Consider the following 18,499-nt stretch of genomic DNA (forward strand, 5'->3'; position numbering starts at 1 on the left):
GTGGGAAACCTAAGGTAGTTCTTCATAAAATGAATTTAAAAAATGTATCTGCAGTGTTAATTGCTTAGGTTATTAACGAAATTAAACAAATAGAACTCATGTATGAATACTCTATCTTTTTGCACAGAATCTTTAATTCATATTAAATGAAAGTACCAGGACCTCTAGAGAAACTGGATATGAGGTGATTCACATAATGGGTAAATCGAGTCTATCCACAAGAAGACAGCCAGAGTCGTGCAGGGTCTGGAAAACAAGTCTTGTGAAGAATTGAGGCAAATGTACATATGCAGCTTGGAAAGGGATGACCAGCTGGATATACATTAAAAAAAATATTCACAGACTAGTCACATGGTATTTTGTATTTCTCCAGTGGGCAGAACTAGTCCAATAAGTATGACATCCAGTAAAGCAGATTTAGGCTTAACAAGACAAAGAACAATTGAAGCTTTCCTACAAAAAGAGGTTTGACTATTTCACAGAGATGTGGATGTCATATCACTGAAAGCAATTAAGCAGACCCTAGGTGAGCCTCTGTAGAGATTGCTGTAGAAGTGATTCCTCTTTCCATAATAGGAGGTTGGACAAGGCAACCTGAAGGTTTTCCAAATATGTAGCAAGATTTTTATTTATTTATTTTAAAGGAATGTGTTGTAAAGGTTTTTTTTCCCCATAAATTTTATTGGGGAATATTGGGGGACAGTGTGTTTCTCCAGGACCCATCAGCTCCAAGTCGTTGTCCTGCAATTTAGTTGTAGAGGGCGTAGCTCGCTGGCCCATGTGCGAGTCAAACCGGCAACCCTGTTGTTCAGAGCTCACCCTCTAACCACCAAGTCATCTGGCCGCCCTGTAGCAAGATTTTGAACTTTGTTAAACAATCAGTATAACTTAGCATTAGATTTTTAGACCTGCATCTTTTTTCTTTTTAAATTTTTTATTGAAGTATAATTGATATACAACATTATATTAGTTTCAGGTTTACAACATAACGATTTGATATTTATGTATATTGCAGAATGATCATAATAAATCTAGTTAATGTCTGTCACCATACATAATTATAGAATAATTTTTTCCTTTGATGAAAACTTTTAAGATCTACTCTCTTAGCAATTTTCAAGTATGCAATACAGTATTATTAATTATAGTCCCAGGCTGTATATTACCTCCCTGTGACTTATTTCATAACTAGAAGTTTGTGTCTTTTGACTCCTTCGTCCATTTTGCCCACCTCTCCCTCAACCCTAACTTCTGGCAACTGCCAATCTGTTCTCTGTATCTATGAGCTTGTCTTTTGTTTTTTAGATTCCACATACAGTGAGATCATACAGTATTTATCTTTCTCTGTCTGACTTATTTTACTTAGTATAATGCCCTCAAGGTCCACACATATTGTTTAAAATGGCAAGATTTTCCTTTTTTATTATGGCTGAGTAATACCCCACTCCGTGTGTGTGTGTGTGTGTGTGTGTGTATGTGTGTGTGTGTGTGTGTGTACATACCACATTTTCTTTATTCATCCATTGATGGACACTTAGGTTGGTTCCATGTCTTGGCGATTGTATATAATGTTGCCGTGAACATGGGGTGCATATGTCTATTTTGAGTTAGTGTTTTGTTTTCTTCAGATAAATATTTCACAAGTGGAATTGCTGAAACATATGGTAGTTTTATTTTTAAAAATTTTAATTGAGTTATTTGGGTGTTTTTGGTATTGTATGTGTATGAGTTCCTTATACATGATTTACAAATATTTTCTCCCATTTAGTAGATTGCCTTTTCATTTTGTTAATGGTTTCCTTTGCGGTAAAGAAGCTCTTTAGTTTGTTTATTTTTGCTTTTGTTGCCTGTGTTTTTGGTGTCATACCAAAACAATAATTGCCAAGCCCAGTTTGGCCTGCTAGTGTTTTCCCCTGTATTTTCTTAGGAGAGTTTTATGGTTTCAAGTCTTATATTTAAGTTTTTAAATATAATTTGACTGAGGTTTTGTGTATTGTATAAGATCAGGGTCCAGTCTCATCCTTTTGCATGTGGAAATCCAATTTTCTCAGCACCATTTATTAAAGAGACTGTCCTTTCCCCATTGTGTATTCTTTGCACCCTTGTTAAAATTTTTGGACCACATAGTTATGGGTTCTATTCTGTTCCATAAATCAGTGTGTCTTTTTTTATGCCAATACCATACTATTTTGATTACTATAGCTTTGTGCTAAAGTTTGAAATAAGTGGAATGCCTTCAGGTTTTTTCTTTCTTAAGATTTCCCTGGTCCCTTGGGGTCTTTTGTGGTTCCATACAAATTTTAACATTATTTTTCTATTACTGTGAAAAGTGCCATTGAAATTTTGACTGGAATTGTATTGAATTTTGTAGATTGCTTTGGGTAATATGGACATTTTAACAATATTCTTCCAGGATATTATCCTGTTAATACAGGATATCTTTTCAGTTAATTGTGTCCTTTCCAATTTTTCATCAATATCTTATACTTTTCAGTATACAGCTCTTTCACCTTCTTGCTTAAATTTATTCCTAAGCATTTTATTCTTTTTGATGGCATTGTAAATGGGATTTTTTTCTTAAATTTTAAAAACGTAGTTAATTGTTAGTATATAGAAATGCAACTGATGCAAACAGAGACTATTTAATTTCTTTCTTTCCAATTTGGATGCCTCTTCTTGCTTTTTCTTACATAATTTCTCTAGCTAGAACTTCCAATACTAAATTGAACAGAACTAGTGAAGGCATCTTTGTGTTGTTCTTGATCTTAGAGGGGAAGGTTTTGGTCTTTCACCATTGCGTATAATGTTGGCTTTTTACTACATGACTTTTGTTATGTTAAGGTAGTTTCCTTCTATTCCTAGTTTGTTGAAAGTGTTGAATTCTAATCATGAAAGTGTGTTGGATTTTTGTCAAATGCTTTTTTGCATCACTTGAGATGATCATGTATTTTTTTCCTCCATTCTGTTATGTGATATATTACATTGAATTATTTTTATATGTTGAATCATCCTTGCATTATAGGATTAAATCCAAGTTGGTTATGGTGTATAACCCTGTTTATCTGCCCAATTTGGCTTGCTAGTGTTTTGTTGATGGTTTTGCATCAGTACTGATAAGGGAATATTGGTCTGTAGTTTTCTTTCTTGTAGTGTCTGTCTGGCTTCAGTACTAGGACAATGCTGGTGTCATAGAAGGAGTTAGAAAGTATTCCCTCTTTTTCAATTTTGTGGAAGAGTGTGAGGAGGGTTGGTGTCGCACTGAAGTCATTTGGTCCATGGCTTTGTTGTCGTTGTTGTTGTTGTGAGACTCTGTATTTATTTATTTTTTAGATTTTATAAATGATTCTCATTCATAGCTAGATAATCACTAATACAGCAGAATTCTGGGCAATATAACTGTTAAAGAAAGTGGCACCGGCTCTAACATTTACTAAATGTATCCTTTTAAAAATGTTAATACCAGTATTTCTGGAAATAAGAAATGGGATTTGGTTTTTCATGTGAAGATGAAGTCTCTCCCGGTTCAAATGGGAAGGTTGTAAAAAATGGCCTTTAATCGTCTTTCAGTTCTAAAGTTCTATGGTTCTAGAATAGTTTTTTTTTTTAACTAATTGAAAAAAATAATAGCAGGTGGAATACGGTAATTTTAACCAATATCCAGAAATGTTTGATAACTATGTCTCCAAACATTATGTTCCACAAATTTTTTATCACACTAGACTAGATTTATTGAAGAATAAGTATTTCTCTATTCTTTCTGCATTTTTATTTTCTTGTACCTCTTATTAAGCACCCACTCTTTTGTTTTTGGTAAATAGGCTGCCTCTAAGAATCAGACTTCACTCTTGGGAGAACCACCAAAAGAAATTCGGCTCAGTAAAAATCCATACTTGAATTTGGCAAGTGTGTTGCCCAGTGTGTGCTTATCGTGTAAGTGAGAACTCAGTATTAATATTTTGGAGTTTTATTGAATAGTTTCCATAATAGAATAGGTTTTATTTTAATTTTTAACTTGAAGCAAATAATGTCTGTTGCCCGGCTAAAGCTTAAATTATGACCCCATAATTTGAAAGAATTTAAATTGAAAGAATAACTAAAATGAAGACACATAAAATGCATTATTCTATTTAAGGAAAACATCTTTTATATTATTTTAAGAATATAATTTATTGAATTATTATTGAATCATGATTGAAAATAAATGGGCAAAGGAATTATTTGGCAATAATATAATTCTTTACATATAGAATCATTAAGATAGAGGTTTAAACTTCTAGTAATTTAATATATCTGGAGTATTTGCAAAATATACCACAAGTATATGAGTTACTAATGATTGGCAGAAGTAGGATTCTCACTTAATTTTTGGAGGATCTCCTCAGACCCAACCATTAATTCAAATATAATTTTAAGAGAAAATCGTCAATGTGTGTGTGCATTAGGATATTTACTAGAACATTGGTTGTCAGTAGTGAAAAACTGGAAAGTGCCTTAATGTTCATCAATAGGGGAATGGTTAAATAAACAGTTCATCATAAAATTGAATACTATGCAACTTTTTTTTTTAATAATTGAGGGACAGCTACATGTACTAATATGAAATGATCTCTAAAGCAAATTAAATTTGAAAAAAACTAATGTATGCGTAAAATGATTCTATTTATATTTATTTAAAGATATATATTCCTACATGTACATATTTGAATGAGTAAATGCATAAAGTAAATTTGGGAAAACAAATTCTAAACTGTTGCCTCCGGGATAAAGAACAGGATTGAATTAAAAGAGATGAAAGATGAATTTTGTTTTTCCCATGCATTCTGTGTATTTCATGAAGTATCCTCTTGAATCTAAACATTAATTTGTAATTTTTTTTTTAAAGGCAGAAAAAATTCTAATGTGCTTCTGCTATACCTACTATATTTTTATCTGGTCTAAAAATTGATGGTTACAGCTATTGCATTAACAAGAAGGGTTAATTTACATTTTGTGTACCTTATTTTAGAGAGTAGACATATATTTTAAATGTTTCCACCAAAATTATTTAGCCATAAGGCAATCTTTCATTTTCAATTGTTTTAAATGACAATATCATATACATATTGGCAAATTAAAATTTGTGTTCTATTTGAAAATATGCTGAATTACTGAGTTTTGTACTGTGTTTATAGTTTATACTAAAACAAATAACTAAACTATATGTATTGATTTTGCCTTTAGCTCCTGCAAGTAAAACCACTCTACAGAAGACTGGAATTGCAAGCAACATTCTGGATGCAATCTCTCAGGGAAATGAATCACAACAGACATTGGAAAAGTGCATTGCTTATTCTCAACCTTTTGGTGATTATACACAGGTAAATGATTCTCAGATTTTGATAATATACAGACAAATTGGTTCAACTATATATTGAGTTCACTGAATATGAAATTGTGATTTCTGTAATATTGGAAAGTAAAATTACACTGATCTACACAATATTTTTTGCTCATCATTTGGAATTTTAGGACACATTCCAGGATTGTTAAGTATCATTTTGCACTAGATATTGACCTGTCATTGTTTACACCAGTGGTTGGCAAACTACAGACCAAATCCAGCCCACCACCTGTTTTGTAAATAAAGTTTTATTGGAATACAACCATGTCTATTCATTTACATACTGTCTTTGGTGCTGTTGTGTTGCAACAGTAGAGTTGAGGAGTTATAGTAGAGACTATGTGGCCTGCAAGATTAAATATTTACACTCTGACTCTTTACAGAAAAGCTCTGCTGACTTATGATTTACACCAGTGTAGACCTGACTAAGAAACCCAAGGAAATGCCTCTGTCTTCACTATGGGTTATTGATGTAAAAACATGATCATAATTACAGGCACTATTATGCTATTAAACCAAATAGTCAATAGCACGAAAAGTATTATAGTCATAAGACAAACTGTGTCATTACTTATGTCGGTTTTGCTTTGCGTTTTGTCCTTCAGCTTACTCTTAGTGGTTTAAGGTGAGAGTACATGTCATGTTAGCAGTATTTAATCATGAAAGACTTATGGTTAGCAGTTCTGTTTCTTTCTCATTTCTCAGAGCAGTCGGGTTCTCTCAGCTCTATCCTGTCTGTGAGAGCAGTGCCTCCACTGTGTTTTCCTTGGAGCAACTCTGTGTTTGTCTCAACTGTCTCCAATGAACTTAGAAAAGAAAATAAATGCAAATTCATTTAGAACAATTGGTGCCTAGTTATGCTTTTATAATAGGGTAGTAAAAACACAGGTCAAATGGACTGTAGAAATGGTGCAGCTGGGTATTAGCAAAATATATACTAGAGTCTGTTATTTACCTATAGAAAGGATGGAGAAATAGGGGTTGGAAAATGATATAATTAGGTGGCAACATGCTTATATTTAAGGAGCAGTAATCATGAATAGATACAACCTGGAAGGGATTTTCCTATATGTTTCATAAGACTCCATCTTGATTCCATTATTAGTTAACATTTTAAGTAATGACTCAGAGAAGCATATTGATTGTATGGTGATTGTATTTACAGGTTATGAAAGCCAAAGAAATTATCAGAGATGAGTAAAATCATTAATGAATAATTCATAGTTGTAAAAATTAGAAACAGCCTAAATTTCCAACAATTTCTAAGACTAAGTAAATAAATTATGTCATATTTATACCAGGAAATACAACGCAAATGTTAAAAATCCTATAACATGTAAACACATGGCAAATGTTTTATAATCTATTCTTACTTTTAAAAACTGATAAAATAAAGTCCTGTACCATTCTGACTGTTTTGTTTCTTTACAAGGAACAAAATTTACTCTTACAAACGGAAGGAAGCACAATATTAAAAAAAAAAAAAAATTAGTTAAATGTATGACTTACGTTTTAAAAGCTATTTTTTGTACTTAACCTTTTCTTTTACTTCACTTTTGAAATTTGCCTTGCTTTTCTTATTAACAGTTTTGCTTATTGGATGACTGTGGTGTGGGGGATACTCAGCCACAGAAAGACACTTTCCCACTTACACGTGGAGAAATCCTGGGGTAAAGATACCTTTTGCCTTGCCAGCTATCCCCCTGCCTCTCACTTGCTTATCCCGAGTTTTTGGGGAGGGGTGGATCCTCCCAGGAGTCAGTGTCCCCTGGGACAGTCCCTGCTATTTCCTGATGCTGTGCACCAAGTGGAATTTCTTCTTTCTCTCTTGTGTTCTTTCATCCTTGTAAAGTAAACTTAATTAAATGTTACCAGTGGAATAAAGTAACTAGTAAAAGGTGGTCATGATTTAGGAATTCCTTCTATTTCCACTGCTGACATGGAGGAATAGGTCTAAGGGATAGAAAGCAACAGTTTTTGTTTGTTGTTAGCACTTGTACCTGCTTTGTAAGGTGAGCATTGAATCTTTCTAACAGTCCTGTGAGATTTAATGACCACTCCATAACCCAATTGGAAGAGCATAAAGGGGTAAATAATCTTTCCAAGTTCATGTAGGTAGTAAACGATTTCTCTGATTGCAAAGTCCACATCATTTTCTTTATACCATGGAGAAGTTTCAGGCATGGTAGAAGTGTCTCATAGAAACTGTTTGTTTGGCTGTTGGTTTTGTATTTTGCATTTGAGGAGAGATGGATGTGTCAAGGTAGAGATGGATATAATAACCTCTACTTCCAAAACAACTGTCACATTTAAAAATCCTAATTGGCATTCCAGTACTGGCGAAGTTGCTTGTCTCCAATTGTCCCTCCTGCAGGTAACCATTATTAAATTGTATTAAATATGAAAGAAAAACAAGTAGGCCCTGGAGGATGACCAAAAGCAGGCAGAAGCTGAAGGGGAGTCAGACTTTGAAAAGAAGGAAACTGCACTGAATGAGATTTGTGCTTCTTTGGCTTTTTGCCTAACACTACTACTTAGTTTGTGCAGTCTTGCCAGCTGATGGAGTCAGAGGACAGAGTTCAGGGCTGTTAGCAAGGCTAAAATGTAAGGGGGGTGGGGGGGTGGGTAGTCTTGGGAAAAGGGTGTTACATAAGAAGGAGCCTCAAAATCTCTGTAAACTCAAATATACTTGGCTGACATTTTTGTTTTGTTTTTTGTTTGTTTGTTTTTAGTTTCAGGTGTACAAAACAATGTAATAGTTAGACATTTAGATCCCTCACAAAGTGATAACCCCTCTCCCCCAATCTAGTACCCCTCTGACATCGTATATAGTTGTTACAATTCCATTGACTTTATTTCCTGTGCTGTACTCCACATCTTATCTCTCTCTCTCTCTCTCTCTCTCTCTCTCTCTCTCTCTATATATATATATATATATATATATATATATATATATATATATATATATATATAATTATAGTTGACATTTGGTATTATTTAGCTTCAGCTTCAGATGTACTCCTGGACTGTGTTTGTGTGAGGGAGAATCTGGTGGAAAACAACAGATGGAAGGCTGAAAAACTGAAGAGATTCACCTCCTCCCTAGCACAGAGGAGACAGTTTGCAGTTTGAGTTCAGAAAAGTTAACTCCTTCTTAAACATCAAGTCTTCAGAGGAAGATCATTCAATCCGTAGTCTCTACAATATATCATCCACAATCCATAATGTTCAGTAAACAAAAATTACTAGATAGTTGAAGAGACAAAAAAAATGTGACTCACAGTTAAGAGGAAACACAATTAATAGAAACTGACCCCAGGGTACCCCAGATGTTGGTCTTAGTAGACAAAGACTTATTTCAAACAACTATTCAAGAACTTAAAACTTAAAGGAAAATAAGGTCAAAATAAACAGGGAATTTCAGAAAGAAATATAAACTAAAGAAGTATAGAAACTAGAACTGAAACATATAGTATCTGAAAAAATACACTGCACGGGCTTAGCAGGAGATTGGAGAAAGCAGGAAAAGAAATTTAATTAACATAGACAAAAGAACTAACAATCTGAAGAACAGAAAGAAAGAGGTTGAAAACCAAAAAATAGAGCCTCGGGGATCAGAGGGACCGTATCAAGCAGTCTAACGTAAGCATAATTGGAGTCCCAGGAGGAGAGGAGAAAGATAAGTGGGGCATAAAATATTTGAAAAAATAATGGTAAAAAAAAATCTCCCCAATTTGGTTTAAAAAAATCTTCACAGATCTAACAGACTCAGATACCTCTGCAAAGCAAAATAAAGAAAAACAAAATTTTACCTAGGCACATCAGTTAACATGCTGAAACTCAAAGTTACGAAAAGATTATCTTGGAAGCAACCACATAAAAATAACACATTATCTAGTGACGTTCTGGCCTGGATAATTCTGTTGAGGCGGGGTAGTCTTGTACATTGTAGGATGTTTAGCAGCATCTTTGTACCCTACCCATTAGATTGCCTCCAACTGAGAACCACTGTGTTCAAACAGTTGGAAAACTTTTTTTCATTTCCATTTACAGTAGTAGCGTGAAACACACAGCAGCAAATTAACAGAATATGTAAGAACTCTACAATGAAAACTACAATACATTGCTGAGAGAAATTAATGAAGATGCCTGTGAATGATTGGAAGACTTGATATTGGTATGATACCAGTTCTCCCCAAATTGATCTATAGATTCAGTGCAATCCCAACCAATTTCTCAGCAATGTTTTCTCTTAAGTAGAAATTGACAAGCTGATTTTTAAAAATTATGAAAATTCAAAGGAACTACACTACCCAAAACAGTCTTGTAAAAGAATAAAGGTGGAGGACTTCTTCTACATGAATTCAAGATTTACCGTAAAGTCATAGCAATCAAGACTACATGGTGTTGACATAATGATAGGCAAATATATCAATAGAACAGAGTCCAAAAATAGACCCATACTTAAGTGGTAAATTGATTTTTGACAAAAATACCAGAACAATCAATAGGTAAAGAATAGAAATGTTAGGGCAACTGATTATCCATATTGGGACACATGAACCCTGACCCTGGCCTCATACAGTACTCTCAAAGTCATTTGTGATATTTCATAGGCCTAAAGGGAAAATCCAAGCCATAGATGACATCAGCAAAAGTGGCACAATAAGAACCTCCAAAACTTTCCCTTCCATAGACATCATCAGTGAAACTGGCAAAAATTATCATAATCAACGTTTAAAAAATTCTGGAAATTGACCACAGAGCTCCTGGCAACCCTGGGAGCATTTATTCAAGAAAAATGGCAGAATGTTGGTAAGAATAGCTAGCTGGGTGGTCTTTTCACCTACCCTATTCCTGTTTTCCTGTTTCTATTTCTAACAGCCCATACTTACCAGGATGTTGGCAGCCACCAGAGAGCGCAGGAAGGGGTTGGAGCTCACATAATGCCTCATTCCCAGAGAACTGGCATTATTTGACCTGTCTGCTGGTTCCCTGGAAGATCCCAGTTGCAAAGCTGTTTTTATTTGACCTGACTCAGAGCTTACCCAATGTGGAAAGCTTTTAACCCAGGACAGTTTATTGAAAACATTTAGAGGAAATTGTTTAACTTTGTGGCTACCTGAGGCAGTAAGTAGATAACATTTGGTGCAAAGAATAGGCTAACCAAAAAGCTTTATAGGAAAAGCTGGGTGATGAGGTGCTCACAGGGGCTTTGAAAAGCTGACATATTCCTGGGACGCTTACAAGATCGTGCACACTGTAGGACTGCACATGCTCAGGAAGGACCCTAGAAGACCGTAACTGTCACTTTTAGAAGTGAAAGCTAAGCAGAGTTGTCAGCTGCCTGGCTGTGTTGAAGGCATGGCCCAGCACATACACACACAGCCCCTCAGCAAAGTCTGGGAGCCTTGCTAGTTACATGTATGTAAGGGAATCTCTCCGATCATCGTCTGACCACTAACAGTTGAGTCTTCCCCACACAACAAAGAAAACAGACTTTATATAATTAGAAAAGTCACTAAACAACAAAGAGCAATAAATTTTGAAGAGAGAGTACAATCTGATTTCCAGAGCTGCCACATATTTTAAATGGCCGGTTTCAACAAGAAATCATGAGACATGGAAAAACAAAAGAAGGAAGTATGACCAATAAATGGGAAAAAGCAATTAAGAGAAACTGTCCTTAAGGAAGCCCACACATTGGACTTACTAGACAAAGATTTAAATCGCCTATTTTAAATATGTTCAAAGGATGAAAGGAAACCACATCTAAGGAACTAAATGAAAATATGAGAACAATGTCTCACCAGTAGAAAATACCAATAAGGAGACCAAAATTATCTACAAGGACCAAATAGAAATTCTGGATTTGAAAAGTACAATAACTCAAATGAAAAATTCATTAGAGCACAGCAGCAGATTTGAACAGGCAGAAGAAAGAATCAACGTTTGGAAGATAGGTCAACTGAGACTATCCAGTCTGAAGAGTACATGAAGAATGAAGAAAAATGAACCATAACAAGTGTTGGTGAAGACACGGAGAAGTTAGTACCTTCACACATTGCTGGAGGGCATGTGAAATGGTGCAGCTGCTTTGGAAAACACTTTGGCAGCTCCTCAAAATGTTAAACGCAGAGTTGCCATTTCACCTAGTATATTCCCAAGAGATTTGAAATACATTTCCACACACAAACTTGTACATGAATTTTCATAGCTGTATTATTCATAATAGCCAAAGGGAGAACAACCCAAGTGTCTATCAATTGATGAATACATGAACAAAATGTGGTGTATCCACACAATGGACTATCACTCGGCCATGAAGACCTGGAGTACTAAGCCTTGTCACAGAGTGGATGAGCCTTGAAAGCATTACACTAAGTAAGCCAGATACAAAAGGTCACATATTACGATTCAATTTATATGAAATTTCCAGAATACACAGATTTATATAGAGAAAGTACACAGAGGTTACTAGGGGCCGGGGAAGTGGGAGTTTGGAGTGACTGTTAACAGGTACAGGGTGTCTTTTTGGAATTTGGTGTCTTTTGGTGATGGTTGCACAACCTTGTGAATATCAACAAATACTGGACTTTAATTTTTAAAAACAATCCTTACCTGTGCTAAAGAGGGTAGCATTTTCATTCATTGTTTTAGAGATGCTACAGTTATCTATTGATACTTTTTAGCTTGGCGATAGATAAGCAAACAAGTCAATTATTCCAGATCTAGTTCTTGTTAGAAGCCAATTTAAATGGACTACCCCTTCCATTTCTCTAGTTGATTGCAATAATCAGTGAGAATTGCCATTGAGCTACAGTTACTATTTTTCTTATTTTAAATTTTGTCATACACAGTCTAGCAGTGACAATAGCATTATAACCCCTCTATAATCTTGTTAGTTTCAATGTACAAATGCAGTTCAAAATACGAGGTTCTGAGGTACAGATTAACAGGTACATCTGCGTCAGATGGTTGGGAGAAGCCGCCTTAAGGGAGTAGCCTTTGAGCCAGTTTATTAAATATTTTTTAAACACCTAAATGTAACATTTAATTATCTGTCAAAAACATTTCTCCCTCTTCCTTTTTAGTAAATAGATAAAATAGGTCAAAATTTCTCTTAATCAACTTTTCATTTTGACTTAGTCATCAGTTTCAATAATGTAAATAATTGAAATAATGTAAATAATGTAAATAATGTAAATAATAATGGAAGAATCATTTCAGCTGTTTCGTATGACTGTTTAAATTGTGGTTTGGGGTTTTCATGTAACACCCGCCCTACTGCGTAATTGTTTGGATGCCTACTTTGCAGTGTACTGTCTACCTGCGTGTTGTGTTGTACTTTTGTGTTGCCCTTGGTCCACACGGCATCATTCCTGCCAGGAAGCTGACTGCCTGTTTCCAGGGAATCAAACAGAGAATGTGATGACATGGAGTGATGAGGGAACAGGAAACAAAAACAAAAAATGAACAAAAAGACCTGGATGATGCTTAGTCTTTTTATATAGAGCTTAATGCTGCCACCTAGTGGGAAAATAATGAAGTGAGACTTGCGCAAAAGATTTTTGTGTGAGTAGTGGTCAGAAATTTCTGACAGACTTTAACTGAATAAAATATTTTTTAAAAGCTAAACTCACTTTAAACAGTAATTATAGAACCACATATTATCTTTATATTAATCTTAGATAGTAACTTGGAAATAACTTTTAAGAATGATTTTTGTGAAAAAGTAGAAGTATAAAAAGCAAGTTTTTGAAATTTAAAAGGTACCTTCATTATTTTAAACTCTTGTTTATAAACCACATCAGTATTTTAAATGTTCAAGAAATAATATACAGCATCAATCTGAAAGCAGTTTTGCTACTCTGGCATTAATCTAATTTTCAAAGGATTTTAATGTGTGTTGATTTTTAAAAAGTGCTTACAAACATGCCTAAATATAGGACATATAACCCATACAACTTGGTATATTGACACTAATAAGGTGATGATCAAATTGTGCTTTTTTTAATGCAGTTCAATGCCTTTTGAAGGATCAGTTGTTAAATTCAGTTAAAACTTAATTCATATGAAGAAAGGCAAATAGCTGGAAAACAAAAATTTTGAAAATTAAAACATCTAATCATATATATGAGGAACATTTTATTAGTAGTTATATCATTAATGTCACAAAATGAAGCATATTGGTTTTAGAACCTTTTTGAACAACTGAGGGAAGGATACTGTATTTAAATAAAATTTTAGAAATGAACTATGCGTAATGCAGGAAATATAATCAAATTAATTCCTGTTTCTCTAGGTAGGAAGTCTAAAAGCTTGACTTGAAACTATAAGAAACAGATATTAGGGGTTTGATTGAGATTCTGGAAGAACTAGTGCAGTTGTTCGTTTTAGGTTCTCCATCCAATCTAACTTCTCTAAAGAGACAAAACTTAGAAAAGGTAAAATGGGGCTAACGGTAAGGGAGAGGGGCCCTAAATAGAGGCAGAATTTCCAACAACCTATTTGATTTTGTATTTAGATGGTACATACTAATTGGTTACATTCCTTTCAGAAGAGCATGAATGATAAATATCTTAATTTGACTTTAATTTCTATCTCAAATTCACTGTGGATATTAACATATCCCAAAGGAATCTCCCTAAGGGATATTCAAGATTCCGTTTTCTCAAATTCTTATGAGAGCTTTTAAAATTAGTTTTTAGCTCAATTAATTGAAGTGAACTTAAAAATTGAGCTTAAGACATATTGTAAGTATTAAACTTTGGCAGTCAGAAAATGAAATTTTCTACATTCACATGGAAATAGAAGAAAGTCTACATTTACATGAAGACAAAAAGATTTGCATTAATAAGAGGAAGAAAATGATTTTTTAAATCCAAAAATAAAATAGCAACTGCATAGTTGGGTTACTAGAATGGGTTTCATAGTAAATTGTGTGCAAAAGATTAGATTTAAAAAAAAAAAAAAGGCATGTTCAAATAATGAAAAAGCAATAAACTGAGAAAAACTGGATGGGATTCATAGTTCTAACATTGAATAGCCTTGTGATGTTAGCCAAGTCACAAGTTTTCTGAGCTTCTGTTTTCTCATCTCTATTCAGGGGAGATAATTCCTTCTCTTCCTAGCGCACAGGACTAGTGTCACCAATGCAATGTAGGATATCATCCTAATTACATTTTGTGAATTTATACCTCTCTACATGTACTGTGGTTTAGCTGTGCTGTTGATCTGATTGTCACCTGAATATTAGATATGGAGAATTAGAAGCGTACAGCTTTTCCCAATGTCTTTCTTCAGTCTCTCCAAAGCATACATTCCCATTGAAATAGTTGTTTTGGATTTTCAAAGTAAACCACTTTGTTCTTTCTCCCCTGTATATTCCATGTAAAAAATTTAAATCACATAATCTGGTGTTCGCTTGCATGCGTAAGCCTAATTACGTAAGTTCAGTCGCCTCCTGACGAGACCTTCTGAATGCCTGTCTTCTCCATTGCCACGTTTTTCATGGAGCTGCTTATTATTTCTAAATTCCAAGATCAAACATATCATTCCTTGTTTATAATCCTTAGTTTATAATCCTCTCCATGATTGAGGCCGGCTTTCCTTTCCAATCTCACTTGCTACTACTGTCTCCCATGGACTAGCTACTATGTCCCATCACAGGCCCACGCTTTCGTGCCGCCTGCCTGTGCTCAGGCGGTCCTTTCTCCTCAAAGGTCATTTCTGGTCTCCTCATGTCCGTATCTGACCTCGCCTCCAAATCTCAATTTAGATGCTGTCTCGTCCATGAACCTCTGTCCATACCTCGCCAACCCTCCACTCCCATTTTCCCTTCTCTGAAAAAGCTTTAGCACTTCATTTCTCTTTTGGCATGGTGGAATTCTCCTTCTAGAATTCTGTTTTATGCTTCTTTTCTTACTTCCCCTCCTAGGATATGAGCCCTTGGAGGGCAAAGTTCAAGTTTCGTTCATCCAGGTAACCACATAGCACACAGCCCGTGCCCTCGATAGTTATTCTACAAAGGAATGGATGTCTATATCCTGCAAACATGAAGTAGAAGGAAAAGTATTTGCTTGCTTTATACTCTTTCCCTTTTTAGTGGTTTTCTTTTCTTTTTTGTTTTTTTTTTATACAGATTTATTTCTCCCAGAACACTGAGCTTTGTTTCAAAAATCTTAATCAACTATTGTCATTTCCCATTTGACCATCAATAGTCCTTGCTCTAGAAGTTAAATATCTTTGATGGAGAGTATCAGAGGAATTATCTTTCTCCCAGTATCAGACTGGGCTATAATGACATCCATTGTTATTTCTTTTTCTTACTAATATTTTCCTGTGCTGCTCAGTGAAGTTTTTTGGTGACCGCATACATCTCACTTGGTTCTTACTGAGAATGGTGTAGCACCATTGGAAAGTACTCTGCATGAAAGCATCTAATAGATTTCTCACCTGGCTCCTGAAAGTAAAGATGGCGTGGAAAGAGAGGAAAAGTCAGGTTGTTGTTTTGCTTTCTACTAAGATGTGAAACATGGAATTACTGCATAGCAGGAAGAATCCAGGAAGGTAATTAAGAGTGTGAGATTTCCAGATCCCAGAGTAAGGTGTTTGTTGCTTCTGTCCCTCTTATTTTTGAAAAATGAATTAGGTTATAAAACAAGTAGCTTTTCAGAATTACACTAATTTAATGGACTGATCATTTATTAGAGGAGGAACACTAATAAAACAAGAGTTCTTTATACCTGAAGCTAAGGGTCTGACAGTGTTAGAGCTGTGGTCCAACCTGCAGGAAGATCACCACACTGACAAAGGGACTCGAGTGGACAGAGTGCTGGGAGAATAATGAGGAGGCCTGGGAGTGGAGGGAGAGCACAGGGTGATGAGGCCCCAGCTAAGGAGGTAGCACACAGTTTGGTTGCAGGCCTTTTTCGAAGGTAGAATCTCTCCGTTTTTAAATTGAGATATATATATATATATAATTGACATTTAACATGAGTTTTAGGTGTACAATATGATTTGATATTTCTGTATATTGCAAAATGATCACAATAAGCCTAGCTAACATCTAGCATCATACATAGTTACAGAACTTTTTTCCTAGTGATGAGAACTTTTAACATTTACTCTTAGCAACTTTCAAATATAAAGTACAGTATTAATTATAGTCACCATGCTGTACATGACATCCCCAGGACTTACTTACTTTATACCTGGAAATTGGTACCTTTAACCACCATTACCCTTTTTGCCAACACACCCCCGCCTCCTCTGGCAACCACCAATCTCTTCTCTGTATGAGTACAGTTTGTTTTCTTGTTTGTTTTTTAGATCCCATGTATAGGTGAGATTGTATAGCATTTGTCTCTGTCTGAATTATTTCACTTAGCATAATGCCGTCAAGTTCATCAAAGTTGTCACAAATGGCAAGGTTTCCTTTTTATGGCTGAATAATATTCCTTTGTAAACCACATTTAAAAAATCTATTCATCTGTCAAAGGACACTTAAGTTACTTCAATCTCTTGGCTATTGTAAATAATGCTGCATTGAACATGGGAGTGCATGTGTCTTTTTTACTTAGTTTTTTTGTTTCCTTTGGATAAACCCAGAAGTGGAATTACTGGATCCTGTGGTAGCTCTATTTTATGAGGAACTCCATACTGTTTTCCATAGTGGCTGCACCGGTTAACGCTCCCACAAACAGTGCACCAAGTTTCCCTTTTCTACACGTCCTTGCCTATACTTGGTATTATCTGTCTTTTTAAAATAATAGCCATCCTAACGGGTGTGAGGTGATACCTTATTGTAGTTTGGATTGGCATTTCCCTGATGAGTAGTGATGATGAGCTCCTTTTCATGTACCTGTTGGCCATCTGTCTTCTTTGGAAAAATGCCTCTTCAGGTCTTCTACCCATTGTATAATCCGATTGTTTGTTTTTATGTTATTGAGTTGTATGAGATGTTTATATATTTTGGACATTAACCCCTTGTTAGATATATTTACAAATATTTTCTCCCATTTGTTAGTTGCCTTCTCATTATGTTGATGGTTTCCTTTGCTGGGCAGCAGCTTTTTAGTTTGCTGGAGTCCCACTTGTTTATTTCTGCTTTCATTGCCTTTGCTTTTGGTGTTAAATCCAACAAATCATAGTCAAGATTGATGTCAAGGGGCTTACTACCTATGTTTTCCTCTAGGAGTTTTATGGTTTCAGGTCTTGTTCAAGTAGTTAATCCATGTTGAGTTAATGTTGGTGTATGCTGTAAAATGAGGGTCCAGGTTCATTCTTTTGCATGTGGCTGTCCAGTTATCTCAGCACCATTTATTGAAGAGAATGTCCTTCCCCGTTGTACAGTCTTGGCTCCTTTGTCATAAATTAATTGACCATTTATATGTTGGTTTATTTCTGGCCTTTCTATTCTGTTCTACTCATGTATATGTGTGTGTGTGTGTGTGTGTGTGTGTGATCTCATACTATTTTGATTACCATAGCTTTGTAATATAGTTTGAAATCAGTGTGTGTGATGCCTCCAACTTTGTTCTTTCTCAAGATTGCTTTGGCTACTTGGGGTCTTTTGTGGTTTCATACAAATTTAGGATTGTTCTAGTTCTGTGAAAAGTGCCATTGGAAATTTGATAGGGATTGTACTGAATCTGTAGAATACTTTGGATAGCATGGATATTTTAACAATATTAATTCTTCAGGCCATGAGCATGGAATAGCTTTCCATTTGTTTGTGTCTTCAGTTTATTTCATCAGTGTCTTATGCTTTTCAGTGTACAGATCTTTCACCTCCTTGGATAAATTTATTCCTGTGATTTTTATTCTCCTTGATTCTATAGTAAATGAGATTTTCTTAATTAGTGTTTAGAAAAGTAACTGATTGTCCCCCCTTCTTCCACCTCCTCCCCCACTACACTCCGGTTCAAGCCATTGTTTCTCATTCTGTTGTGTAGGACACAGCTCCCTGGCCCATGCTGATATTATGAGGCTTGTGCTCCCCCCCCCCCCAGCTGAGGCAGTCGGTCGCTGGTCATTAGTTGGCCGCTCACAGCAGCTCATGGCAGCTCTCACTGGCTGCTGGCCACTGGCTGCTCATGGCAGCACACGGTAGCC

At 35.3% G+C, this 18,499-nt stretch overlaps 1 protein-coding gene across 4 annotated transcripts in view; it reads left to right on the forward strand.

Annotated features, from left to right (window-relative positions):
* The window catches only part of RAVER2 (ribonucleoprotein, PTB binding 2), a 74,410-nt gene that overhangs the window by 43,902 nt on the left and 12,009 nt on the right, over window positions 1-18,499 (forward strand). For all 4 annotated transcript variants that reach the window (XM_088791185.1, XM_088791184.1, XM_088791183.1 and 1 more), the window contains exons 10-11: window positions 3,819-3,930; window positions 5,221-5,357. In XM_088791185.1, coding sequence (XP_088647311.1) covers window positions 3,819-3,930; window positions 5,221-5,357 — 249 coding nt within the window. The remainder of the gene's footprint in view (window positions 1-3,818; window positions 3,931-5,220; window positions 5,358-18,499) is intronic.

The sequence above is a fragment of the Rhinolophus sinicus genome, chromosome 14 (genome assembly GCF_057876585.1).
Source record: "Rhinolophus sinicus isolate RSI-liver-muscle chromosome 14, RSI-T2T, whole genome shotgun sequence".
In the NCBI taxonomy this organism is placed as follows: domain Eukaryota; kingdom Metazoa; phylum Chordata; class Mammalia; order Chiroptera; family Rhinolophidae; genus Rhinolophus; species Rhinolophus sinicus.